At 55.0% G+C, this 27,194-nt stretch overlaps 3 protein-coding genes across 5 annotated transcripts; 1 reads left to right on the forward strand and 2 right to left on the reverse strand.

The window, feature by feature from the left end:
• Window positions 1-1,841: 1,841 nt before the first annotated feature.
• NKIRAS2 (NFKB inhibitor interacting Ras like 2) lies at window positions 1,842-6,063 on the forward strand. Of its 2 annotated transcripts, none has more exons than XM_047093369.1 (4): window positions 1,842-1,956; window positions 2,923-3,030; window positions 3,431-3,672; window positions 4,352-6,063. In XM_047093369.1, the coding sequence occupies exons 2-4, from the start codon at window positions 2,937-2,939 to the stop codon at window positions 4,589-4,591; spliced, it is 576 nt and encodes a 191-aa protein (XP_046949325.1). In that variant the 5' UTR covers window positions 1,842-1,956; window positions 2,923-2,936; the 3' UTR covers window positions 4,592-6,063. The 2 variants fall into 2 exon arrangements, with proteins under 2 accessions (XP_046949325.1, XP_046949327.1); XM_047093371.1 differs by having other exon boundaries at window positions 2,927-3,030.
• On the reverse strand, window positions 6,004-15,312 carry ZNF385C (zinc finger protein 385C). The gene is made up of 8 exons (XM_047093248.1): window positions 15,225-15,312; window positions 14,912-15,084; window positions 12,924-13,034; window positions 11,344-11,509; window positions 9,042-9,335; window positions 8,296-8,489; window positions 7,913-8,023; window positions 6,004-7,434 (listed from the first exon to the last, which is right to left on the reverse strand). Exons 1-8 carry the CDS (start codon window positions 15,310-15,312, stop codon window positions 7,198-7,200), a joined length of 1,374 nt encoding a protein of 457 aa, XP_046949204.1. The 3' UTR covers window positions 6,004-7,197.
• A 204-nt stretch (window positions 15,313-15,516) lies between these two features.
• CUNH17orf113 (chromosome unknown C17orf113 homolog) lies at window positions 15,517-24,505 on the reverse strand. 2 transcript variants are annotated; one of them, XM_047093367.1, is made up of 3 exons: window positions 24,372-24,505; window positions 19,213-19,945; window positions 15,517-17,935 (listed from the first exon to the last, which is right to left on the reverse strand). In XM_047093367.1, the coding sequence occupies exons 2-3, from the start codon at window positions 19,753-19,755 to the stop codon at window positions 16,451-16,453; spliced, it is 2,028 nt and encodes a 675-aa protein (XP_046949323.1). In that variant the 5' UTR covers window positions 19,756-19,945; window positions 24,372-24,505; the 3' UTR covers window positions 15,517-16,450. The 2 variants fall into 2 exon arrangements, with proteins under 2 accessions (XP_046949323.1, XP_046949324.1); XM_047093368.1 differs by lacking the exon at window positions 24,372-24,505 and having other exon boundaries at window positions 19,213-21,025.
• Window positions 24,506-27,194: the final 2,689 nt, after the last annotated feature.

The following is a 27,194-nucleotide window of genomic DNA, read 5'->3' on the forward strand; positions in this document are numbered from 1 at the left end:
CTGGGAGTGCCATCTCAGCATTAAGCCTAGGAAGGGTGGCACGGCGCCCCAGACCCTGCCCTGGAGTTTATAAGGCAGCTCTCAGGGTGAGGTCCCTGCTCCATAGTGTCCCCAGTACTCATCCTTTATGGAAACACCCTGCTCGGCACGCTTGTTTTGCCGAATGCAGTCTGGACTGGGAACTCGAACCAATAGTATTCGTGGGTTTGAATAAAACCGGGGTTTTCTGAGGTTAAATTAAATTGGAGGAGTTTGAGGTTAAAACTTTTTAATTGAGAACTAAAGAAGGGGACAAGTGAATTTGGAAAGGATCTACTCCTTTCCTCCAGTAAAATAGTGTCATCCTCAGTAGGCTTCTTGAAAGGCCTCTGCCTATGGCAGTGCTAAGGGAGCAGAAACCACACCCACCACTGGCTAGAGAAGGTTGGGAGAGGCTCAGTGGGTGGGAAGAGAGAAGTCATTCAGCCAGCCAATCATTCACTAGTCTCTCCAAATGGCCTACTTGGGGAGTGTGCTAGATTGGGCGGATACTCACAGACCACCTGCCCTGCCTGCCAATGCGTCACAATCTATGGTCTAATGCAGGAAGCCAACCTGTCTGTGGACCATCTTCCCACTGTGTGTTCTTTGCATCTAAGCCAATTCATTTACTCCCATAGCTTTCATTTGAGCTGTAGATGACCCTCAACTTTGTCAATATTTCCAACCTAGACTTCTCACTTGTGAGTTCTAGATCTCTATATCTACTGGATGTCTTGTATGTTTCACAAATCCTGGAGACATTTATATTTAAGTCAAGTTTGTCATTCTCTCATTCCTCAACAACAACAACAAATGCTTTACTTATTTCTCTTTTCCTGAATTCCTTATCTTGTCAAGTGGGTTCACCAATTGGTCACCGAATTAGAAAGATAGGAGACATCATGAACGCCCCCTTTCTCACTCCTGACTCCCAATTTATCACCAAATCTTGTTGATTTTCCTACCAAATGTCTTCCAAATCTATCTGTCTCCATTCCATACCAATCAGGCTCTCCTCATTTTTATTTTTAAAACTTGGAATACTACCATAGTCTCCTAACTGGCCCCTTGTCTCATCTCCATTCTTTACTCTTCTGCCAATGACCTTCCTAAAAGCAAAAATGATCATGTCACTTCACTGACATAAAACCTGTCAATGGCTTTCCACTGCTGTTAGGATACAGTTTGAACTCTTTGACCTAACACACAAGGTCTTCGATTATTTGCCTCCTTTCCACCAATATTGAACCAAAACACTTGTAGTTCCAGAAAAATGCCATGACTTTTGCCATGTTTCCTCCACTCTTTCCTCCCAGACCCTTCAAATCTCAAAACAGACATAACCTCCTCCAGGAAGTTTTCTGTGATGCCCACTGTCCCTGAAGTCCAATGTTTTTTGCTGTGCTCCCATAGCACCTCCAAAATAGTTTTTACCATGCTGCCCTGTAGATATCTAGCTCCTCTAGACGGTGATGTTCTCATGAGCAGCTACCTTGTCTAATTACATTTTTTCTCAGCATGTGGTTTTTGTATCTGGCACAGAGTAGCTGCTCAGAAGACATCTGACTAATAAACGATTGAATAAATGAAGCGTCACTGCACTATGGTAGCCTTTAGAGAAAGAACATTTGGGCATTAGAGACACCAGCCCCCTGTGTCCAAGTTGCCTAGAACCTTGTGCTCACGTGTGCAGCCAGCCCTGGTGCCGGCTTTCTCCCCGTCATTCTCCCTTCCTGCCTCTGGGGGCGCTGTGTGCCCGGCTCCTGCAAGCTGCAGCCGGAATTGGTCCTTGAAGGACGGAAGCTGGGGGGCGGGGCCAGACGGAGCCTGGGACGACCCGGGAGGAAAAGCGGAGTGCTTGTGGCTGTGCTGCCCCTCCCCTAGTCCCGGCGCGCCTGGAGGGGCCCAGCCGGGGTGCTGCGAGGGCTCCGGGAGGTACGGAGGTGGCAGGCCAGGGTCGGTCACCGCATCCGGGCCGCTTTAGGTGGCGGGTCTCTGCCTCCGATTCCCTCTAGGGGCCCCCTCGGGGGTAAATCGGTGGCGGAAGCCCCTCTAGCAGTCTCACTTGGGGTATCCTTTCATTGTGGGGCCCACTATTTGGGCCCCGAGCGGGGAGGGGGTCTATATCGGGAGTTTACTCGAGAGGTCTCTGTTTAAGACACCTCTTGGGAGTGCCCTCTGTATCTGCTCTCTGAGGCAATCCTTGTCTGGGGTTTCTTCTGGGAAGCTTGCGTTTGGAATGCCTTCGACGAGATCTCTGTCCGGGAGGTTTCTGTGTCTGAGCCTCATTTTGGCTTATGAGTTCAAGGGCATCACAGATTTTCTCCTTTTCCCCTTAGATTCTTTCACTCTTTCTTGTGTGATGTTCTTCATCTTAGCCAGGGACTTGACTGGGAATTAGAGGGAATTAATTGTCCAGATGAATCATACGGGAAAGCAAAATCCCATTCTCATTAGCTCGCTCTCCGGACGAAGAGCCGTTTAAGACCAATCCACACAATATAGCATTCTTGTTTATTTCTCCATGGAGGCATGGCTCAAGACAGGAAGCTGAGTGGAGCTCCCTCCAGCTACTTGGTCTTCCACATCCTGTGCACAGAAAGGAACCCGGCCAGTGGTTCCTTTAAACCAAAGACTCTCTTTCTCCTTTATGGCAACAATTACTGAAAACCTGCTCTGAGCCAGTTACTGATCAGGTGCTCGGAATGACAAAGATGAGTAAAGTACAGCCCACTGTCCAGTAGCAGACGGAGACACATCACTCCAATACACCCTGACCACAGTAGGGGACAGACAGTGCTGAATCCCTGAAGTTCTGAGGTTCAGAACCTGGCCCTCAGTTATAGGAGATCTGCCCTCTGTTTTCATCCCACCTCACCCAGTGTGCTTCTGTTCTTCAAGGCAGAAGGCTAAGCATGGGGAAGAGCTGCAAGGTGGTCGTGTGTGGTCAAGCATCTGTGGGCAAAACTTCAATCCTGGAGCAGCTTCTATATGGGAACCATGTAGTAGGTGAGTGTTGTTGGGGGTAGGGACATGGTGGAAGAATAAGTAGGATGTGATCATAACATGAAAAGGCTAAAAGCTGCTGCTGCTGGTTATTGTACCCCCAAAGAGTGAAATCTACATAACGACCTTAACCCCAGCATATTGAAATCTGGAAAGAGGAAACCCAATATTTGAGATAGCGAGGAAAAGCTCTCAGGTCACGCTTTTGCTTAGTATGGCGTTAGCATGAGATCCATGCTGTTCCCCAAGTCATCCAGTCCTGCCTGTCAGTCCCTGGCCCTCTGTCCCCAGCCCCACATTCCTTTCCTTCCCTGGCTGATTGGCCTGTTAGGATATACTCAGTCACCCACGTTTCCCATCTTCCTTCTTTCTACAAACAAGTTTTTTCCTCATTTTGCCCCAGGTTCTGAGATGATTGAAACACAGGAAGACATCTACGTGGGCTCCATTGAGACCGACCGGGGGGTGCGGGAGCAGGTGCGTTTCTACGACACCCGGGGGCTCCGGGATGGGGCCGAGCTACCCCGGCACTGCTTCTCCTGCACTGATGGCTATGTCCTGGTCTACAGCACGGATAGCCGAGAGTCCTTTCAGCGTGTAGAGCTGCTCAAGAAGGAGATCGACAAATCCAAGGACAAGAAGGAGGTGTGTGTGGGGATCCCTTCTCCACCTTTCCAGCCTCATTCCAGCTTCTGGGGCTCTGAAAGACATATCCACGGGTGGGGTTAGGAGAAAGAGTGGGCCCTGGGCTGGCTCTGGGGAGCCTGGCATGGCTGTTTTTCATTCATATCCCAGGAGGTAGGGTAGGAGCTAGAGGGGGGATGGAGGCCACTGGAGGGTGTCTTCACCCCTACAGGTGGCTGTATGTTGAGGCAGCTCAACCAAAGGGGCTTTCCTTTAGTTTTAGAGGTTTCTGACCTAACTTTGGGAGCCCCCACTAATCTTTCTTTATGATGGTTCTTTGCTCTTATCCTTCTGTTCCCAAATCCCCCTTTAAGCTGCAGGTGTTTGGGGAATGTTCCCTCACCAGTTGTTTAGCCAGAAACAGACTGATGCTCGTAATGAGCAGGCACGGGTGACACAGGGCTTATAAGAGAACTCCTGGAGGGAGGGCCAGATGGAGGGTAGAACTTAAACAGAGGAAGGAGAATAAAAAGCAACCATCTCCCTCTCCCCAGTCATTGTTTCCTATATAAGAAGAGGCAAAACGTTAGCTGTTGAGACTTTTTCTTCTGTTAGGACTTCTAGGTCGTTGCCAACCCTCACACCCAACTCTGAGGCCCGTGGTACATCCTCAGGCCTCTACTCTGTCCCTCTTCCCCAGGTCACCATCGTGGTCCTTGGCAACAAGTGTGACCTACAGGAGCAGCGGCGTGTAGACCCAGACGTGGCTCAGCACTGGGCCAAGTCCGAGAAGGTGAAGCTGTGGGAGGTATCTGTGGCTGACCGCCGCTCTCTGCTGGAGCCCTTCGTCTACCTGGCCAGCAAGATGACCCAGCCCCAGAGCAAGTCTGCTTTCCCCCTCAGCCGCAAGAACAAGGGCAGCGGCTCCTTGGACGGCTGAAGACCTGCCATCCTTCCTCCACCTTCCCAGCCTCATTCCAGCTTCTGGGGCTCTGGGAGATATATCCAGGGGTGGGGTTAGACAAGCTGTCCTTCCCAGGCCAGGCAGCTGGGCTGTCCCAGGCTCAGGTCGCTTTTGCTCCCTCCCAGCCTTGGGAAGTGGAGATAATCTAGGTTAGTGCCCCCAAAGCCTCCCTCCCCACCAGCTCTTATCATACCTGCCCTCCATGACCTGGGGCAGTTGTGGTCAATGTCCCCTTCCACCTGCCCTGGACGGGAAGCTGAGCTGCCATGCACAAGTGCCCAGTCTAGGCTCTGGTTCCTGTCACATGGGTCCCCCACCTGTGAGCTTTCTGCCAGTGACAGACAGACACACACACACACACACACACACACACACACACACACTCATACTCATGGCACCAGACTGGACTCCAGAGGAAGGGCGTCCAGGTATTATGTATGTGCGTGTAGACGTGTGCACATGTGCATGTGTGTGCATGCTGGTGTCCAACTCTGACCCCCTCACCTTTCTCCTGTCCTCTCCTTGGCTGGAAGAAGCCAGCCTCCTGGGAAGTGTAATTTTCTGCTTTAACTCCCCCCCCACCCCACCCCAATTGTTTTGCTTCTTCTTCCTGCTCAGGGAGCACATGGCCCTTATTGGCTGAGGTGGAAAGGAAGGATGGGCTGGGCTTCACCAGCTGGCTTTAGGACCCTGCAAGTCCTTTCCTCTCTCTGGGTTTCAGTTTTCTCATCTGTAAGGTGACGGGAGTTGCTTAGATGATCTTCTGGATCCTCTCCAGCCCTCTGATTTTATAACACCTGTGGCTTGGGGCTGGCTCTTACTGTACCCTTTGCTTCTCCCTCTTCAAGGTGCTATGCCCACTGGCCCTGGAGGCTGAGACACTGCTCTCCCCCAACCACCAGGGGGCAGGCATGCACTGCCTCTAGCTGCCAGAGCGGCCGCCCGCCCAGTGCCCGATCAGCCCACCTCACACCCGGTGGGGCCTGGCCTTCACCCCTTCCTGTGGTTGTTTTCAGCTGATAGCTGGACTCCTATTTATAAATTACCTGTGTTTATATGCCTGCTGCCATGGTGAAGGCTGGACAAGGTGCTCCTCTAGCCCTTCCTTACCTCAGATGCCTGAATAGAACAAGGCAAACCAGTAGCAGCTTCTCAGGAGCTGACAGATCTGTCGGGGCTCAGAAGGGTGGTTACACTTTCAACATGCTATCAAGTGAGCTTGTAACCCACGACTTCCCGTGTCCACTTCATGCTTCTAATGTGCACACCCAGCAGAGATGAGACACCAGAGCCAGAGCCAGGTGACCTCTAGTCCACACCCCTTCTCCCCCGGATGGGAGAGGTGAATAGGGCAGGGCTGGGTGAGTCGAATTAGGGCATCTACAGGCTCGGGCTTGAATTCATTTATTGATGCATTGGACACAATAAAACCACAACTGTTATCAAAAGGTTCCCCTCCCCTCCCCCCTTCTTGTCCTCCCATTGGAAATATCTAAAAAAGGAAAAGATACAGGTGGATACTGGCAAAGTCCCATATTGTGGGGTGACAGAGCAGTGCTGGGGGGTGGGATGGAGGTTGTGACATTAACTTTGACAGCATGAAAATGGGTCTTGAGTGTGTCAGCCTGGATCCCAACACTCAGCTTCACAGGGAGGGGGCAGGATTCTGCTTGGGAGGAGGGGAAGCTGGATTTAGTGCTGGGGACCGGTTTGGGGTGAGGAGCCTGAGGGGAAAGCTCTTCTTTTGGGAGCCCTGGGGGAGGGGGGGGTTGGTGTTAGCTGGGTCCATAGTCTGGAGAGATCCAATGCCCACCACCACCCTCCACCCCCAGCTGGGGTTCAGGAGAAATCAGTGACAGGCTGAGGAGAGAGCTTGTGTGGGATTGATGACCTCTGTTAAAACTGGGCCCAGCCAGAAAATCACCCTCCCCTACCCCTCTCCCAGCCCTGTCTGATCACAGCGGAGGAACCCCAAAATCTCTCAGCCCCAGCCCCACCCTGGCTTTGCTCCCTGCCCCCCCTTTCTCCTCCACAGTCTTCTTCCACTCCCCCAGGGTCACCTTGTCCAGATAGCCTTGAACCCTGTCCAGCTTGAGACCCCATCTGCCACCTCCAGTGATTCTCCAGAGAGTCCAGTGAATGGAGAAGGCCTCTTCTCTAGACTTCTTGCCAGGCTCAAAGTTAAGATTCCTAGGACCTCGGACCATGGGGTTCTAGGTCTCAGGTGGGGGAAATGAGAGCACCATGGGGCTGGGGCTAGGATTTTGCATAGATCTTTGGGATTTCTCAGTTTGCTCCCTGCAAATCAGGCTGGGCAATGCAGGGGAGCCCAGTGCCAGCCTGAGGAGGCTGGGGAGAGGAGGGTTGGAAGGTCTTGGGCCAGGAGGGTTGTAGTTGAATCCGTAGTCCAGACTGGGCAAAGGGCAGCTGCCCTTAAAAGTAGCCCAGCTCTTCCTAGATTGGGCAGGAAGCTTTGGCTGTAAATAGCAGTCTCCTAGGGGATGGAGGAAACTGAGGCATCTCGGGAAGAGGAGGCAAGGACAGCGACTGCTGGGTGCCGAGCCCCGGCCTCCCCAGGAAGCCTAGTAGGGGGCAAAGACGATGGGCCCTGTGGCAGGGCGGACGGCTCCTGCTGGGGTGCGAAACAGAGCCGGGCCCAGGATGGGAGCTGGGAAGAGGGTGGTGGCTGCTGTGGGGGCAGGCCTGAGGGCCAGGGGCCCTGGCAGCGCACAGATGGCTGCGGCAGCGGCGGGGATCGGGCTGGGCAGGAAGCGGGCTGCAAGTGTCTTGGTGAGTTGCTTCTGCAAGGCTAGCTTCGACTGCAGAGGAGAGAGAGAATGGACACAGTCTGACCCAGGAAAATCCCAGCCCTCCCGGGGCCCCATCCTTGGGCGTTCTGTTGCAGGAAAGACGTGCCTTTTAGGGTTCCAAACCTAAACCCTTCCCACCCCCAAAACATCATTCCAAAGGGCTTTCTCCAGCACCTGTCTTCCTGCCCAGAGGAAGGAGGCTATGGGGGGTGGGGGCAGAGATGGTCTCTAGGAGATGCACGCCCACTCCTCGCTCTTGACCCAGAGATTACTATCCTCGGCCCACCTCCCCGGAAATTCCACTGGGCAGATCCCAAGATGGTCCAAAACCCCAGCCCGACTCTCTGCCCAGGCAGCCTTAAAGGGGGGGTGGCTTCCTTCCTGCCCCACCCCCACCAGTCCCCCCCCCCCCCCCCCGGCTTGCCCTTCTGGCCCATCCTCTCCCCTCTTGACCCAGGGCCCAGCCCTGTCGCCGGGAGACAGATACCTTGAGGATACTCACAGCCAGCGCTGCATGTTTCTGCAGCTTGCTGTGCTGGCTGGAGGGCTTGGGGGGCTTCCCAGCCAGGCGGTCTTTGTGCCTCCTGCTGCTCAGGTGCTAATGGACAGACAGACAAACTGGCAACAGGATAAGGAAGCCCAAGGACCCCTAGATGACTCTATCATCCTCCACTAGCTAACCCTTCCTCACCCATGAGTCACACGTCAGACGCACACCTACTGGGTATCACCGTGGGAAGGGGAGGTGAGACCCAGCCTTGGCCCCTCCAGGAGCCCACTGCCCCTCCAGCCTCCCTCTTCTTCCTCCCTGGCTCCCTCCTGTCACCTGGGACCGGTCCCACCCCTCAGCCCTGCTCTGGTTTCTCCCACCTGCTTGAGTTGGGTCTCCGAATTGACCTGGAGCTGACACAGGGCACAGTGAAAGGGGGGGCTGGGCCCCTGTCGGCCGCCCTGGCCCCCTGCCACTCTCTTGGCCTTGTGTCCGCCTCCCCGGGGCACAGGGCGGCCCCGGCCCCTTCGAGGAGCACCTCGCTGACCTTCCACCATCCACCGGTGCTTGGCTCCTGAGAGAGAAGGAACGACAGCCCTAGCCTGTCAGCACCCAAGAAGGGCTCCAGGGCAGGGGAGATGCCTCTGAACCAGGTCATGCTGGCTGCCCCCTTAAGCCGCCTGCACACGCTCTCCCCTCCAGCCACCTGAGCGTTCTCTTCCCCACCTCCGCCGGGGCCTCCCAGCTTCTCTTGTCCCCCCCACCCCCAGCCTCCCCAGAACGCCTCCCTGCAGGGGAGCCTTGTGGCTTCCCTTTGCTCCCATCTCAGTGCTTTCCTTCTGGGTCTAAGATAGATGGAGGAGGACCTTCCTGCCTTCTCCCAGCGACCCTTCAGTTCCTGCTGCCACAGACTTCTCTTCCCAATTCTCCCGCCTCAAGCATTAGTGGGAGGACCCCAAATGCCCACCCAATCACAGCTGAACACAACACCTCTGTCATGAAGCCCTTGGGCAAAGTGCCCAGAAACTCCAGCCTGCCTGCAGCTGTGGAGGGGGTCTCCCTGCCCCACTCCTCCCTGGACTCAGGGGTGAGGGTGGTGGGGGAGGGAGAGGGGCACAGCACTGACCTGTGTTGTGAGCCTGAAGCTGGGAGGCAGAGTTCACTGTCACCTTGCACGTGGGGCAATAGAGGCGCCCCTTCTCGCTCCTGCCCTCCCCGTTCACACCGTTTCCCACAGCAGCCACTGCGGGCTCAGGCCCTGGCGCCTCTCTCCCAGGCTCTGGGGAGCAGGGTGGGCAGGAGGAAGAAGAGGAAGAGGAGGCAGCATCCAAGAGATCTGAGTGAGCCGGCTCCCTCGGCGTGGGGTCCAGAGTCAGCGGTGGCTGGAGTTGGGGGCCAGGGGGTGGGGCTGCAGGAACGGCTGGGGAGATCGAACGCATCGGGTTAGAATCATCTGGAGGCCATGATTTTAAGTAGTGACATATTGGGGGTGGCATGGCAGAGTGGAAGCATCCCTGGTGTCGGGATGACCAGCAGTGGGTTCCAGACTCCACTCTCCCACCAACTCCCTGGGCAGACTTGGGCCTCTTTAGGCCTCAGCTTCCGCATCTGAAAATGTAGAGTTGGACAGAGTGGTCTCAGATAGCCCTCACAGCCCCGACACTTTACAGTTCTTTGCTAACTGTTAAATAAGCGGAAGTTGCCAATAAGATGTGGTGTTATATTCATAGAGCACTATTCGTAATAGCATAAAACTGGAAACTGTCCAAAAATCCATCAACAGGAGAATAGATTTAAACAAAAAAAGAGAGGGGAACCTGACTGGCTCAGTCAGTAGAGCAGGCGACTCTTGATCTCGGGGTTGTGAGTTCAAGTCCCATGCTGGGTATGGAGATTACTTTAAAAACAAAAATATATATTTTTAAAATTTCTTTAGGGGCGCCTGGGTGGCTCAGTCGGTTAAGCGTCCGACTTCGGCTCAGGTCATGATCTCACAGTCCAGGAGTTCAAGCCCCGCATCGGGCTCTGTGCTGACCGCTCGGAGCCTGGAGCCTGTTTCGGATTCTGTGTCTCCCTCTCTCTCTGACCTTCCCCCATTCATGCTCTGTCTCTCTTTGTCTCAAAAATAAATAAACGTTAAAAAAATTTTTTAAAAATAAAATTTCTTTAATGTTTATTTTTGAGAGAGAGAGAACAGAGCATGAGTGGGGGGAGGGGCAGAGAGAGAGGGAGACACAGAGTCCGAAGCAGGCTCCAGGCTCTGAGCTGTCAGCACAAAGCCCAATGCAGGGCTCGAACCCATGAACCTTGAGATCGTGGCCTGAGCCGAAGTCAGACGCTTAACTGACTGAGCCAGCCAGGCTCCCCTCAAACCAAAAAAACTTAAAAAAAAAAAAAAAAAGACAGCGTTGTACGGTCATTAAATGGAACACTACACAGCAATAAAAATGACAAACCACAGCTGTATGCAACAACATGGAAGAGGCCAGGCACAAAAGTTCCATGCGATAGGATTCACCAAAACCAGGTGCAACGGATCGATGGCAAGAAAAGTCAGGATCACCTGGGGTAGGGTAGTTGAATTCAAGTGGTTGATTAGCATCACCCCAAAATTCACATCTGCATGAAACCCCAGAATGTGATCTTTGGAACTAGGGTCTGTGCAGATGTTAAGTAGTTGAGATCACAGTGGACTGGGGTGTGCCCCAATCCAATGACTGGTGTCCTTATAAGACGACCACATGGAGACACAGAGACACGGGGAGAACGTGATGTGAAGACACAGGCAGAGATTGGAGGGATGCATCTACAAGCCAAGGAACACCACGGCTTGGCAGCAAGTGCCAGAAACTAGAAGACAGGCATGGGACCGACTCTCCATCTGAGCCCCCATGAAGGAATCAACCCCATCAACACTTGGATTTCAAACTTCTGACTTGAGCCACCGAGTTTGCAGTCATTGATTATGGTAGCCTAGGAAGCTACTACAACAAGGTGGTCACCCAGAGGGGACCAAGGAGGGCTTCTGGATGCTTGTTTCTTGATCTTGGTATATTCAGACTGGGAAAATTCATCGAGCTCAACACTTGTGATGTGTGCCTTTTTCTGTATGTATGGAATACCCCAACACACACAAAAATAATAACAATATGCAGGGGCGCCTGGGTGGCTCAGTCAGTTAAGTGTTCGACTTTGGCTCAGGCCATGATCTCACAGTTCGTGACTTCGAGCCCCACATCGGGCTCTGTGCTGACAGCTCAGAGCCTGAAGCCTGCTTCAGGTTCTGTGTCTCCTTCTCTTTCTGCCCCTCCCCCACTCAACTCTGTGTGTGTGTGTGTGTGTGTGTGTGTGTGTGTGTGTGGATCTCCCAACCCCTTGCCACAAACCAGATTTGGATTGGGGAGAGGGGAGAAGAGTTCAGGACTGACCTTTGCTGTGCGGCTCTCCAGGGGATCCACTGGCTGGAGTCAGGGTGGGGGACACCAGCACCCCATCCCGGGCCAGGGTTTGTGGCCTCTGCTTGCTCTTGGCGGCTTCAACAGCCTTGAGTTTTCTGGCATGTTTGTGGCCTTTGTAATGTGCTTCAGCTTGGTTCTGGGGAGGGGAGGACTTGGGGTCACCATTTTTTGCTGAGTCCACATGCCCCATCCATGAGCTGGCGAGGGGCAGGGGGGCAGGTCAGAGGGGACAGGGCTCTGGCCAGACAAGAGGTGAATCCTTGTCATCACAGCATTTGTGTGGCCTTGAGGTTTACAGAACTCATTCTCATACATGAGCCTCCAGGCAAGCAGCCTCTGGCTTCAAATTCTGTCTCAGCCACTTGATGAGCTGTGCATCCCTGGGCAAATTGCCTCACTTCTCTGAGCCTCATTTTGCTGACTTGTAAAGTTTGTGATGACAATACTGACCTTGAAGGGTTGTGAGAATTAAAAAGAGAACATGAATGACAGGGGCCTAATACATACAGCACGTGCTCAACGATGTTAGTTACCAGGTTCAAAAATGCACAAATGGAAAAAATAGAGCAGTCCTCATGCTTCGGGTATGTACACCCCAGAACATTCATCTCTTTGTTCAGTTTTTCAGCAAATAGTTGTTGAGCATTTGCTCTTTGCCAGGCTCTGTGCCAGGAGCCCAGCATGGAGAAGACATGGTCCTTCCCTCAAAGCGAGGTCTTTCTGTCCATCTCTTATAAGGTTCATATAACCTGAAAGCCTGGAGGAAACCCCTGAATCTGGCCTGTTCGTGTCCTCCCCCCTTCACCTAGGGGTCCCTGCTTCTTGCTCCCAAGTATAGGAAAGACAGGCCCCCATGGCCCCTCCCTAGACCTTTTCACCAGAGCAGATCTCTCCAAGCCCCACAGTTGTCCAGAGAGAAGGTAAATCTTCCCTGGGAGGCCAGAATGAGGCTTCTCCACTATCTAGGGGCAGGCTGTGGTAGAAAGTATGTGGGCCTTGGGGTCAGCCAGGCCTGGGCTCAAATCTCAGCTCTGCTACTCACCAGCTGTGTGACCTCAGACAAGACACTTAACCTCTCTGAGGCTCATTTTCCTCATCTGAAAAGTGGGGATGATAACAGGGCCTCTATCCATCTAACAAGGTGTCATGAGAACTAATTAAGATGATGGGCATGAAAACGTTCAACATGTTAACTGTCACATGCTTTAAGAACTCAGCTCCAGACTAGGAACTGATGGTGTCCCTTGGGACCCAGAGCAGGAAAGGTCAGTCTTCTCTCTTGCAGAAGGATCCAGAACACAGGAGAGAAGCGGGAGGGAAATGGAGTCCCAGGACCACTAGAGAGGGAGGGAAGAGGCAGAGGAATTTGGGGAGAGGAGAGGGTGGGATGGGTAAAGGACCAGGAGTGCCTCTTCTGCACCCAGGGACAGAAAATATGGACCCCAGTCCCTTTGCCGGCCTTATTCCTCCAGGAAAGACCCCGGAAGCCACTGTCCAGCCCCCTCCCTGCCCAGCCTCCTCCCCAATCTGTTTCCACTACTCCCTCTCACCGCTGAGTTGAACCTCAGGTGACAGATGTTACAGGAAATGAAGAGCTTCTTCTTCAGAGGGGAGGGGACCCCAAACGTGTGGCTGATGACAGCTTTCTGGATTGGGTCCATCTGTGAAGGGGGTGGGAGGGCACAATAACTCTGGGGTCGGCTTGGTGGGGGGAGGGGGCAGTGCAAAATGCCAAAAACTAGAGACTATTGAGGAGGGCAGGAATCAGGCCGTAGGAAGAACTTCCCCATCCTTGTGGATAGGAGACACACAAACAATCTCTTCCCCGGGTTTCTGCTTGGAGGCAGTGGGATGGCCAGGGTGGCCTCCATGATCGGGAGAAACAGAACCATGTCCTGGTGATCACCTTGGCATCTCTTGCAGCCCCTCTGGTCTCTGGTTTGTTGTTGTTGTTGTTTTCCTCATTCACAAGAATCACAACTATTGGGACAGAGTTAGAGGCAGGGAGAAGCAGGGAAGGGACAAAGGGTCTTCTGTTGGAAATCCTGTCCCACAACCCAGCTTTGCGCTGGGCCCATGGGCTGGGACAGAGAAGGCTGATCTCATCAGCTCTGCCACTGTCACAGGGCCTGAGAAGGGGAGTGAGAGCAGGGCTGGGGCAGGTGGGGGGCCGGGAAAGGACAGGCAGCAGCACATGGAGGCCAGAAGGTTCCCCGAGCAGCAGGATCATTTCTTTGGAACATTAATTTATGTGGTTTCTTTTTCCCTTTTCCTTATTTTAACTATTTTTTTTTCTCTTCTATCAAACCAAGCCTTCCTGTTCCCTTTTCTCAGGGCCTGGCTTGTTGGACCAACAGCAGAAGTGGTCTCAGCTTGCTTATCAAGAGGAACTTTCTCAACCTTCCTGAGAAAAGAGAACAGAGGCTTTGAGAAAAAAACATGCCTTCAGAAACTTTCCTGAGAACAGAAAGAGGTTCTAACCCTCACCTAACAGCACCGAGGGCTGGGGGCAGGCAGAGGACAGGAGAATGGCCAGCAGGGCCCCCAGCGAGGAGGGCGACAGAAGCTTTATCCACTCCCAAGGGACTGTGTGCATGAACAGTGAGTGTGTCAGCAAGTGACAGAGGGGACTGAAGAACAGGGGACCCTCCCCAAAGGACTCAGGCTCCTTCAGATCTCTGTGTGACCTTGGAGGTTGGAAAGGGGCTCCAAAGAGTGACTGAGACTGAATTTCCCGCCATCTTGTCAGGTAGGGTGGGCTCCTTGATGATTACATTTGATTTTCCAGAATTAAAGAAAGCAGGGAGTTACTCCTTATCACTCATGGAGTGAAGTAAAATTCATGCTCCCTACACTTTCATTCACACACATGCACACGTGGAAATACACAGACTGGTATACACACACATAGCACATAAGCCTACAGGCAGTTACAAATCACAGAGCCATGCAGAAAGATACACACTCACATGCATACGAATGGCACACTTGCATAGACACACAATCACCCAAACCACACAAACACACACACGCTCAGAGGTCACACACATCAAACACATACAGAGTTGACACAAAGACACAAAAATATCTCTCAGATACACAGGCATACACATTAATTACATACAAGGACCCAGGCACAAAGAGATGTTTACAAACACACACACTCACACACACACACACACACACACACACATTCACAACCACAAGGAACACACAAAGACCCACAGACACATAAACTAAAATAGAAGGGCATACCCCAAATGCACACAGACGTACACAGATCACCCATAGATGTCCCTATACAAAAATTCAAGTATAACCTACAGACGACAGGCCCAGCAGGTGTTACTGGAACCATCCTCATTCCCTGGCCTAAGGAAAAGCTGGGCCAGGGGTCCCCGTTTGGGGGGCACCTAGTCACTCTTGGGGATGTCGTTTCTACTTATACCCAGCTTCTGAGAGCCAGCCCCTCTGAGCCCACCTTCCCTGCCCACCCCAAGCTTGGCCGCATGCCCCCACCCGCCAGCCCAGCCCGTACCGTGCTGAAGTTGGGGGTGAGACTGAGCGGGGTGGCGCCATTGAAGTGGAAGGCGAGCAAGTGCTTGAAGTCCAGCGGGGGCTGCAGAGGCCTGGCAGGCAGGGGCAGGGAGGCCAGCAGGGGGCTGGGGGCGCTGGAGGCCGGGCCTGCTGCAGGAGGAAGAAGGGCAGGGTCTGAAATGGGGAGCCACGGGGCTCACATCTACCTCCACAGCCAGAAAAAGAGGCTGATGGGCTTCTCGGGTGTGGAGCTGGGGCAGAAACTCCTGTCTGCCTCTTCACAAAGTAGCACTGGCTAAGCCCAGGGCAATTACCGCCCATTTCTGTGCCTCTCCTCTCCACAACCGGGGGAGCAGAAGCCCACAGTTTGTGGTTCCCAGTCCAGGAGGATGCCCCTCCCATCCCCTATAGAGGTAGCAGAAGTACCCCATGAATCCCAGGCCAGAGGAGTCCTGACACACACACAGCACCATGGAGACTGCGAGATGCACTGGGTTTCCAGTTTATTGCAAGTTAAACCCAAACCCCTCTCACTAATGCCCACACAGTCACAGCAAGGCTGACAGAGGGGATGGGAAACCCATTGGAATCTGAAGGGATGTGTCCTCCCCCCCTCCCCCTCAGCTCTGGCGAGGCCCCAACTCCTTCTCCCAGGAGGCAAAAAGCCCTCCAGCTCCTGGGTGTGGCCCGAGGCTGGTCCTCAGAGTTGGCCCTTCCAGCCCTGTGGTTTTACAGTCTTTGGTCTTAAAGGTCTGAGGCAAGGGCGGGGGAAGGCTCAGAACTTTGGGGAGCAACCAGACTTTGAGGAAGAAAAACATTAGAAATAAATGCAGTCCGTTGAAACTTTTCTGGACTCTGTCATTGCAAAGCCGGAAGAAGTCCTTTTCGATTTTTTGTGTGTTAACGATATGCAAGATAGGATAGATTTATTTTACATTTGTAGATGTGTATATCTATATACACAGCCACATATAGGCAGCCTACCAGTGGGTGGGGAGGTAGGGCACCACTCCCACCTCCCTTGAACTGGTAGCTTGTGCACAGAGAGGGTGCTGTGCTGTGTCGACACCAAGGAAGTCATCTGCCGTCTAGTCCTATCTGAAGAGAAGAGATGCTGCCAGGCAGGGAGCTAACAGCCAAGGACCCATTCCCCTTTCCCTCAATCCCTCAGACCCAGTCTTCCTTTCTCCCTCCAACCAAGACTCCTCAGCTTTTCTATGGCCCAAACCTGGGCTGGGTCCAGAGGGAAAATGGTGAGCTACTCCTCCCCAAACTCTGGCAAGGGCAGGAGTGATCCTGAGGGTGTCCCCAAACCCAACATCTCCGTGGGCTCGCCCAGGACCCCCTCGACACAGCCCTTCCTCCACAGCCCACGGGGCTGGGTTAGTACTCAGCGTGGAGCGGAGGAAGCACGGGGCAGGTGGTTGGAAGGCCACAGTTAGGGGGTCAGCTTGGGTGCAGCACGGTCACCTAGAGTCTGTCTTGGCCCCTAGAGTGCTCAGGGCCCCAGGCTGTCTGGGCGGAGGGAAGGGGGCCGCCCTCACGTGAGCTGTGACCCCAGGAGCCCCTCCGCCCACCCACTCTCCAAGAACTCCACGGCGAGTGCAAAGTCAAACTCGTGCAGCGGGGGCCCATCCACGGCGATCTTCACCGCCGGGCCGCCCCGGCCTTCCCCTGCCCCGCTCTGCCCCCACCACCGCAGCTCCCGGCTGCGGCCCACCTTGTCCAGGAGGCCGGCGCCCGCGGGCAGCGCCAAGGCCAGGGCGGCAAGGGCGGCGAAGTCCGGGAAGAGCTCGTGCAGCTCGGAGCGCGCGCAGGCCAGCTTGGCGCACAAGGCCCGCGGGCCCAGCCGCCCGAGGCTGCACACCACGCGCTTGAAGAGCGCGAAGTCGCCCAGCGCCCTCTGGCGCACCACGGCGGGGGCGAAGGCGCGCAGCAGCACCCGCAGTGCCCCCTCGCCGTGCGCGCCCAGCTCCTCGGGTGCCTGCGGGTAGCCGCGCGAGTCGAAGATCGCCGCGAAGGCGGCCACGGCGTCCAGCGAGGGCCCGGGGTAGGAGTCCCGCAGCCCCCGCCGCATGGAGTCTAGGAAGGCCCCCCGCAGCCGCTGCAAGCCCCGCACCGCAGCCTCGGAGTAGCCGACCAGCTCCACACCGCGGTAGGTGCAGCGCCCACCGCCCAAGTCAGAGCTGGAGGACGCCAGCTCCTGCAGGAAGCCCTGGAGGCGCGCCCCACCCGAGCTGCGCAGGGCTTGGAGGGAGGCTGCGGCTGCCATCACCAGGGGTTGCAACAAGGCCAAGTCCGGCTCTTCAGGCTGCAGGACAAGGGTGAGCTTCTGCATGGATGGCAGAGTGTCCAGCAGCAGGTGGGTGAAGGCCACGAAGGTGAACTGGCGTAGGGCGAGGGCCAGTGCCTTGGCTGTAGGGGAGGCTGGAGCAGAGGCCTCCAGCGTGGGCACCAGGCAAGGCCAAGCCTCAGCCACAGCTTCCACGATAGGCAGCAAGGAGGCCCAGGGCACTGGCCGCGGTCCTGCCAAGTCAATAGCTGCAAGGTCCAGTGCTGCCCGCAGCTCAGGGACCATGTGAGAACTGGGGCCACCATGGAGGCGGAATAGGGCATCCAGCACACTTTCATATTCGCTTAGGTAGGCAGGGGGCTCGGGATCTGTCCGGCCAGGGAGGCAGTGTAGTTCGGTGAGCAGCGGGCAGGCGGCCCGGAGTTGTGGGCCCACACGCCCAAGGCGGTCACTGGGGAGGCTCGAGCTGAGCCAGGCCAGCTTGGGTGCAGACACGCCGAAGGCCTGCAGGATGTCCAGGAGTTGGCCAGCGGTGGCCTCACCCTCCTGTAGCTCCACACTGCCCAGGAAGGTGGTAGCAGGCTGGCCATCACAGGGGGACACCGAAGTGGCAAACAAGGCCAGACTGTGGGACTCGGGCCAGTCCCTGGTCTCGTCCAACACCAGCCCCACATATGGGGATGCCTTCAGGCGCTGGCAGGCCTCTGTGTGCAAGACACTGGCAATGGCCACCTGGGACAGCCAGGGAGAGAAAGGAAGGGACAGAGTTAGGCTCCTCCTGCAAAGGGGAGGCAGCAGTACTGGGGAAAGAAAGGGCACAGACCTTGGGGGCAGACAGACCACTCCTAGCTTTGCATCTTACTGGTTGTGTGATCTTGGGCAAGTTATTTCATCTCTCTGAGCCTCAGTTTCCTCAGCTCTGAAATCAGGCCACTGCCTGCCTCTAAGCTCTTAAAAGGTTGCTACCAATTGGGGCGCCTGGGTGGCTCAGTCAGTTAGGCATCCGACTTTGGCTCAGGCCATGATCTCCTGGTTTGCCAGTTCGGGCCCCGCGTCAGGTTCTGTGCTGATAGCTCAGAGCCTGGAGCCTGCTCCAGATTCTGTGTCTCCCACTCTCTCCGCCCCTCCCCTGCTCATGCTCTCTTTCTCCCTCAAAAATGAATAATTAAAAAAAAAGGGTTGTCGGCAATTACAAATGTTGCTGTGCTTGTAAGTGTAAAAATGCTTTAGGAACCATAAAGATTCTATAGCATTTTATGTGTGCTTTTATGGCATTGCCCTAGTCCGCCTTATTCCTGGGAGTCTCCCTCCACTCTGCTGCTCAGGGATTAACTGATAGACATGTTCCCTCTCAGTTACATAGAACCCCAACTGTGTGCTCCGTTTGTCTGTCTGTCATCGATCACTCTGTAGGATGAGATCGAACTCTCCCACCCTCACCCCAGCCCCTAGGACTCACACAACTGGTACCTAGGACAGAGCTGCAACTTGCATGCCCCCTGGGGCCACATGGGCGGTACTGGGCTTGAAGTGGGCCAGGGATACACCAAAGGGAATGGCGAAGCCCCGGGTCTGCTCTTCATGCCCTGAGAGCATAGGGACCTAGCTTTTCAGAAGTCACAAATCCACATTTTTATGTGTAATCTCTCACTTCTTTTTTTTTTTTTAACTTGGAAATTAACTTAGGTTTTCCAAAAGCACTGTGAAAATCAACAAAATGTATCTGTGGGCCGATCGAGGCTCCAGGCTTGCAACCTCTGGCCTAGACAGCGAGGGAAAACCTCTGTGCCCCTGAGGACAGGGCCTGGTCTGGCCTCTTCCAAGCTGTGCCCCCAGCAGCTGGCCCAGGGCCTGGCACATGATACGCCTCAGTGAAAGGTTCTGCTGGGTGAAGGTATGAATGAAGCATTCTGGCTGTTGCCCGGGGGCCTGGCATGCTGGCGCTGTGCCCAGACAGCTCCATGTCCTCCCTCCTCGAGCCCTCCCCCACACCTCTGGCTGCCACCCACCTGCATGTCCCTCACCCTCCTGGGGCTGTAGTAATCGCCATGCTCCGTGCCCAGCAGCGCCTGGCACAGGTTGAACCTCTGCAGCTCAAGCAGGGCAGAGCAGCGGTCGTCAGGCACGTCCTCCTTGGCCATGCAGTACACCGTGGTCAGCACCGCCACTTTGGCCGGGTCCACCTCCACCTTGACGCCCGTGGGGGTGGGGGTGGTGGCCAGGTCTGGGTAGGCCCCTCCTCCCTCAGCTTGGCCCTCAAAAGTGGGTTGGCCCCGGTTGACAGCCAGAGCCTGGCGGTGGGCCCCCGAGGTCACGTGGCGCAGCAGGGCGTGGCGCTGGAAGTTGTCGGTGCCCACGGTGAAGGCGTTCTCGGCTTTGCCGTGCTTGTTCCGCACCAGGGCCTGGCGGCACTCGAGACAAAACATCAGCTTCCGCTCGTAGTCGAAGTCCAGCCAGGGGAACTCCTCTTTCCAGTGCTCGTTAAAGTAACGCTTGCATTTTTTGTTGGAGTTGGAGGCCTCTCCGGCTGGTTTCTTCCCCGGGGGTACCATTCCTGCTCAAGGGGCAGGGCACCCCCGACCCCACCCAAATGCTCTGGTCCCCCAGGCTCCCCCCACACACGGCAGCACCTCCCTTGACAATGGAAATTGTGGGGGGAGGAGGGGAGCAGCGCGCCAGGCTAATGGGGACCATCCATCTAACTTAGCTGGGAATGGTTATTCCCGCTCTGCCGGTGGGAGACTGGAGATGAAAGAGACAAGGGAGAGGCGTTAGGGGGTCCGAGGTGGGTTCATGCTGCCCACAGAGCACTCCCCAGCTGACGGGTGGACTGCACCTAATGGGGAAGGGCTATTGGGAATGGGTGGGGTCATGCAAAGGGCCATAGAATGTTATCCAAAGTGGGGGAGGTTTGGGGGTCCCCAGCCCACTCTGAGGGTCTCCCTCCATCCAGGACAAGGCGCTGACTAACTTTGACTGCTGGAACATGTCAGAACTCAGCTCTGAAAAGATTGGCATCATCTATGCAACCACATTTTATAGGTGAGGGCACTGAGTCCAGGTGACAGCGGTTCTCAGGGCCCATGAATAATTCGTGACTGAGCCAGGACTCAAACTCAGACCTTGACTCCTCACTCAAGAGGATGGCCAGTCTCTCCAGCCCACCATCGCTTATTTCATCAGAAGGAAGTTAGCACAAAGCTGAGCTCCCGGAGTCACAGCACCAAGGAATGTCCTTTGTTTTCACTGGACCTCCCTTCCCTGAACGTTCACATGGGCGCACTCACACTTACACACACTCCCTGATAGTGGGGTTCTGGGAAGGGAAGCCCAGAAGTGGGGGGCCAGACCCCAGACCAAAGGAGCTAGCTGCTTGCCTGTACCTCGCTCATGCTTCCACCGCCCCAGGAACGATGACAGGTGAGCCGTTCAGGACCAGAAGGCCATGTCCAGCCAGCGGCCAAAACCAGCCAACTTCCTAACTGTCCTTCGACCCTGTCCCCACCTCTCCACGCCTACTAATAACAACAGCAGTAACTACCATTTGTCAAATGTGAACTTCATCGGGCCTTGTGCTAAGGACTTTACAGTGACTCCACGAGAAAGCCAAGATTCCTCTTTCAAGTACTCTGAGGGTGGTATCATCCCCATTTTGAAGAGGAGGAAACCGAGGCTGGGGACTTCAGATGATTTGCCCAGGGTTCCACGAGCAGTAAGTTAGAGTAAGGCTGAGGCAGAGTTAGAATCTAAGCCCTCCTTATAAAAACAGGGAGGGGGACAAAACAGAAGAGACTCATAAATATGGAGAACAAACTGAGGGTTACTGGAGGGGTGGTGGGAGGGGGGATGGGCTAAATGGGTCAGGGGCACTAAGGAGTCTACTCCTGAAATCACTGTTGCACTAGATGCTAATTTGGATGTACATTTTAAAAAATAAAAAATGAAATTAAAAAAATAATAAAGTAACTCTAAAAACAACAACAACAACAACAAAAAAGAATCTAAGTCCTCCTGACCCCAAAGGCCATGCTGAGACTCTGGTGACACCTGGATGATACATCTGCCTCCACCTCTGCAGGCATGCACCCAGATTCGTCCCTTGCCCAGCAGCCAGAGGGCGAGCTCAGACACAGATCCCTCTCTCGCTTCCACCTCTTCAGTGGCGTCCTAAATGGTTGCCTGAGTCTACACACCTCACCATGAGCCAGCGGGGCCCTCCCCAGCCTCCCGCCGCTCCCGTCTGCTCGGCCAGCAGCTCCAAAGGCTTACCATTCCCCCCACACACCCAGCTGTTACTTTGCTCCTGCCTCCATCCTCTGTGCCCGGAGTTTCCTATCCCGCCCCATTCCCTGGCTAATCTCCATTCATTCCTGGAGAGCAGTTCTGCATCCCCTCTGCCACCCTGCCCTCCCCTGCCCCCAGCCCCCAGCCGGGGCTGGTGCCTATCCTGTAGCTTCCCATAATTCTCTGCGCATGGATCTTGGTGATACAATATGGTAAACTCAGGGACTCTCTGTGTATCTCTGCACTTGGTTCCCAGAAGGCTAAGATCACATTTGTTCAGTTTGGGATTCCTAAGTCCCTGGGCATGCACGGCTGGGCATCCAGATGCCTTTCAGCACAAGTTTGTTGTTTAAAAGACTAAAAGGATTTACTTGGGCCCTATGAAAGAACTTCATGTGTCTGAGGCTATGGGTTAGATGAGTCTGGGCTCCAAGAAAGCGGTGACTGTCTTGTCCTCCAGATATACCCAGCACCCTGCAATGGAACCTAGCATGTAATGGGTAAGTACAAGGGCAGATGAGCAGAATCCCAGGGGTAGCCTGTTCAGTGCAAGGGAAGGTGCTCTCTGTTGCTACGTGTGGTGAAATTCATCAATTCTCTCCCCCTAGACTGCTCACCCTACCCTCCTTGAAACATGCTTTTCTCTTGGCTTCCAAGACTCTATGTCCCCTGGGTTTCCTTTCCCCTCATCAGCACTCCTCCACCTCTGATGACACTTCCTCCTCCTCTTCCTAACCTAAAACCGTCCAAAAAGTTCAGAACCATCCCTGCCAGTCACCCTGAAATAAACAAGCCTAGCCTGAGCCATTCCTCTGGGCGCCATACCTCTCCATCAAACCACGTTCCTGGCTCGTCTAGATGGAATTGTCGATCTGTCCCTACAAATATGCTCTTCTCCCAGTCAGCCCAGCTCAGGAAATACCTGCTCTCCTACCCGGGTGCTGTGGCCAGAAACCTGCCCCTTCAGCCCCTGCTCTCTTCCACATTCTGGACCCAGTCTATCCACAGGTGCTGTCACTCCCACCTCCACAATCAGCTTCTCACTTGTCTCTTCCCTCCGCTGCCACCAGCCTCATCCAGGGCACCTGCATCTCCTGCCTGGACTACAGCAGTCACTTCCTGACGGCACTCTGGGTTTCCACCCACTCTTAACCCTCTCTGAGCCATCTGGACCTATAGCACCTGGAGGGGGCTTTTTAAAACATACTGCCTAAAACCCCTCTATGACCTCTTGTTCTCTGAAGCCAATGCCAGGATCCCTTTCGAGGTCTGCCAAATGTCCAGGCATTGCTGACCTCTCTGGTGGCCACTTGTGCCTCTCTTCCCTTCCAGCTACATCCCTCAGTTCCTCCAGAGTGCCAGGTTCCCATCCCCAGGGCCTTTGCGCATGCTGTACCTTCTTCCAGAATGTTTCTATCCTCCCTTCTCAATACTTTGCCTGTTTCACTTCCTCTCTGGTCTTAGTTTAGTTGTCGCCTCTTCCCAGGAGACTTCTCTATCCCTTCCCAGGAGGTCCCCTTTTTTTCTGTTGCTGCTTCCTGTTTGTTTCCTCTATTGTACTCCCCACAGTTTACAAATCTGCTTATTTTCCCTGCATTTCTGTTGCTTGGCATCCTCCCCCCACCCCCACTCTCTGTCTCCCTCTCTCTCAAGAAAGCAGGCTTCCTGAGGGCAGGAAACGTAACCAACTTGTTCACATCTGGACCCCAGAGAAGGGAGCACTGCCTGGCACCCAGCAGGTGCTCCACAAAATTTCGGGAGTGAATGAGTAAGGAAGCACCAGCTTTGGGGCAGAGAGAACAATGGAGTGAAGCCTTGGGTACCTCTTGGGTGGCTAAAACAGCTGCCTTTGACCTCTCTTCCTCCTAAGATCCCATGATTCTGTGTGACCCTATCCAGCCTACCACCCAAGGGATCTTAGGATGGGGAAGAGGTGCAAGTCCAAGGTGGTACCCTTCCAAAGTTTGTCAAGTCCCTTCCATATACCTAGAAACTAGCTATCCTGTCCCATTCTGCAGAGGGATAAAGTTACTGTTTTTGATAAAGGAACAAAAGATTGGTAGGGAGGAAGCATGGGAAGATGGATTCCGAAACTGCTCTGTCAGATATGGTAGCAATAGTCACATGTGGCTGTTCATCAGAATTAGATAAACATTTTAGAATTCAATTCCTCAGTCTCAACTAGCCACATTTCAAGTTCTCAATAGCCACATGTGGCTACTGGCTATCGTATTAAATGGCCCGGACAGAGAACATTTATTTCATCCCAGAAAGTTCTACTGGACAGTGCTCCTCGAGAGCAACCCAGCCAAAGCATTGGCATTCCCCTCCCTACCTCAACCTGAAGGAACCAGGCTGGATGGGGTGGAGTGTAAATCAAATGTGACTATATGACCAAAGCTGACCAGGGGTGTGCACCTGTCAGACCCAGGTCCCTCTCACCTCTCTCTCCATGCCCTGGCCACCTGGACGTGAGCTGGCACAACTTGTGGGGCCCCTGGGGTGACTGTGTGTTGTTCTGCGGTCCCCATTCCACCCTGGCAGGTCAGCCTCAAACACGGTGCTCACCTGGCCCCAGGATGGCAGTCCCCAGCCTCCTCCCTAGTCCCCTCTGGGCCCCTTCCCTTCGGGAGCCCCTAGGAAGGTCCACGCTCAAGGCGGAGGACAGGCGAGGTAGGGGCTCTCTGCTCGCCCTGGGCCGGACACGGAGGGCTGGGGAACTTCCTCTGGGGGGCGCGTGGTGGGGGAGTTCCCCTCCCCCCTCCTGCCTCCCCCCCTGCTGCCCCGCCCGCAGGGCCCCCACCCGTCTCCCGCCCCCTGCCGCGAAGCTCCTGGAGGGGGCGCCCCGCCCGGCCCGGCCACCGTGCCCGCCGCACACACTCACGGAGACTCGGGAGCCACCATCTTGCGCGGTGGACGCTCTGGCCGCGGTCTCCTTGGGCTCCACTGAGCGACAGCAGCCACTAGCGGTAACCGGGGCGAAGAGGCGCCAGCAGCCGGCGAGGGCCGGGGTGGCGGGCCGGGTGGCGGCGCCCCGGGGCTCACCTGCCCCGGCTGTCGCCCAGCGCGCGCTCGACCTCCTCCGCTGCGGGCGCTGCAGCCGGAGCGACGGAGGCGAGACCTCAGGAAAGGTGTCCCGCCAGCCAGCGGGAGGGACAGAGTCATTCATTCATCACGTGCACCGGTCAGTTCTTAGAGGAGCTCACAGGCGAGAGCCAAACAGGGCGCTAGGGAGGCACCAGCAAAATGCTTTGGGATCACACAGGAGCGCGTGGAAAGCCGTAGGTCTGCGGGGGAGAGTCTATTAGGTTTCACTGCAGGAAAAGTCAAGTTTCACCAGGACAGGGGCATCCCAGGCAGTGGGTGGGCCTGGCCCAAGCTGAAAGTGCGGGGCAGGTTCACGAAGTCACGGCAGAGTGGAGGTATGGAGGGGAGGGGGCGGTGCCTGCGGCTGGAAGGCTCTGCAGTGAATACTGGGGATTTTGACCTTCAGGCCTTGTGGGGAACCTCCGGAGGTGTTGGAGCTGGGAGCTCAATCTTTAATCTAATGAGTTATTTGTAATGGGGATGCCAGAAGGGGAGGGCTGGTGGAGAGAGGAGGGGCCTCTTCCTAGAATTCTCAGACGCACAGAAGCCCCTCACCCCTATGTGGGTTCCCAGGGGAGGGGAGGAGAAGGTGGAGGAATGTGGAATTGTGGCAGACCATCCCTCCCAGACCTGCAGTCCAGAGGCCTGCACTGGAGTTCCAGAGACATTGAACTCTGAGGCCTTGGGCTGTACACTTAGTCTATGAGCCTGTTTCCTCATCTGTGAAGTAGGAATTATGGCTGGGTGAGGAGGAAAGGGCAGGACAGGAATGGGTCTGAGGAACAAAGGAACTAGGTGTGGAGGCGATTTGAAGAAGGGGTGCCAGGGCACTTGGTGATTTAGTCTCTCCCTCCAGTCAACACAGTCACCCAGAAATGCCTTCCAGGCCCTCCTCCCAACTGGGTACACTTTTCTCCCACACAAGGCCTAGGGCACACGTTGATTTGAGGTCAGGACCTCTCCGGTGGCGTCTGGGTACTCCCCCAGCACCCTTCCCACATCGCTCCTCTGTGCCACCCACCGTCTGCTGCTGACATTCACAGTGAACCCTGGCCCCCAGGGCCGCTGGGATGATGCATGAGTCATGTCACATGCACACACATGTGACCGCCTGGCTGTGGGTACACTCAAATGAAGGGAGACACTGCAGACCCCAAGCCTGCCCCAGGATAGCACCACACAGCCTGGCACCCACGATAGGGTCAGATATGTGTGTGCGAGGGGGAGAGGAAGTTGTCTGTGATGGTCTTTTGCAGCCGAACACCCTCGCTAAGCCCCTCTCCTCCCAACCGTAGCCAGAGGTCCACGGCTGGGACCCACGGCTCATTGGACGGCTGCCTCAAGAGGGTGGGTTATTGCTCTGGTCAAATACAAACAAACTGAGTGGCAGAGAAGAGGCCACCCCTGGGGTCCACCTGAGGCCGAGGCAGGGGCACAGAGCAGGTGTCTTATGAAATAACATCACTCTGGCTGCCACCCAAGGGAGAAGATCTGGGCAAACCACATCCTGCTGTTTTGCCATCACTTGGAAAGATACACAGAAGAGCACAGGGACTCACACCCTGAGACCCGTGGGCGCCCACAGAGATGGCAATAGGCACAAACACCACGCACACACTTACACACATCTCCTCGTGATGAGTCCATCTTGGCACACTGAGGTGTGCCCGTACAGAGGTGGTACCACGCAGAGATGGCCAGATACCCAGGCTGGCTGGGGGCAAAGGCGGACCCAGAGGCCACGCACAAGCATGCACGTGCACACAGACAGGCAAGATCAACAAAGACACAGTCAGACCGCATATACCCAGAGAGACAGACATACGAGGACACCCAGACCCCTACTAAGGGATATGCACATACTACGAAACCACAGGCAGGCAGCGGCAGGTATTACAAAGAGATACGTATATATGAAGATCCATATACAGACACATTTACCCAGAGGTAGGTGCCTGGCGCACACCCTCCCTTACAAAATTAAATGCATCAGACATGGACACAAGCTCATGTAGCCAAACTCAGATTCTCTCTCTCTCACCTCACCACAATTCATAGGGGCAGATGAGAGGGTCCTCCCTGAGGCGGTACATACACACACACACACATGCATGCACGCACGCATGCATGCATGCACGCGCACACACACACACACACACACCCTCAAATAGTGAAGCTACCCTTCCTATCATAGATGAAACCAAAAACTCTGTGAAGAAAATGGGAGGGAGAGAGAGTCAAAGGCAGGGAAGGGGGGGGGAGGGGAGGGAGGGTTGATCCAACATCTCCTGCCTGCCCACTCCCCTGTAGGCTTAGGATTCCCACCCCAGCCACATTCTCTAGAGCCCCCAGCCACTTCTGGGTCACCCAGCACCTGGGATGGGACGTGTTGATGTTCCAGACTTTCCCCTCTCCCCAGGCTGGAGGAAGACCCCAAGGCCAGTCACAAGAGCTCTGCCCCAGCCCCACAGCCTCCAGCCCTTGCCCCCGTGGAAGGGGTTCCCCAAAATACCCCTTAAAACATAATGGCTGTCTCCCTCAGTGTGCCAGACAACCCCTGTGTGGAGAGGTGAGCTAGGAGACCATAGATAAAGGTGGGGGGCAGCACAGTGACCTCAGC

Source organism: Lynx rufus, unplaced genomic scaffold (assembly GCF_022079265.1).
Source record: "Lynx rufus isolate CCGP_SWC_20201006 ecotype Redwood Valley unplaced genomic scaffold, mLynRuf1.p SCAF_34, whole genome shotgun sequence".
NCBI lineage: Eukaryota > Metazoa > Chordata > Mammalia > Carnivora > Felidae > Lynx > Lynx rufus.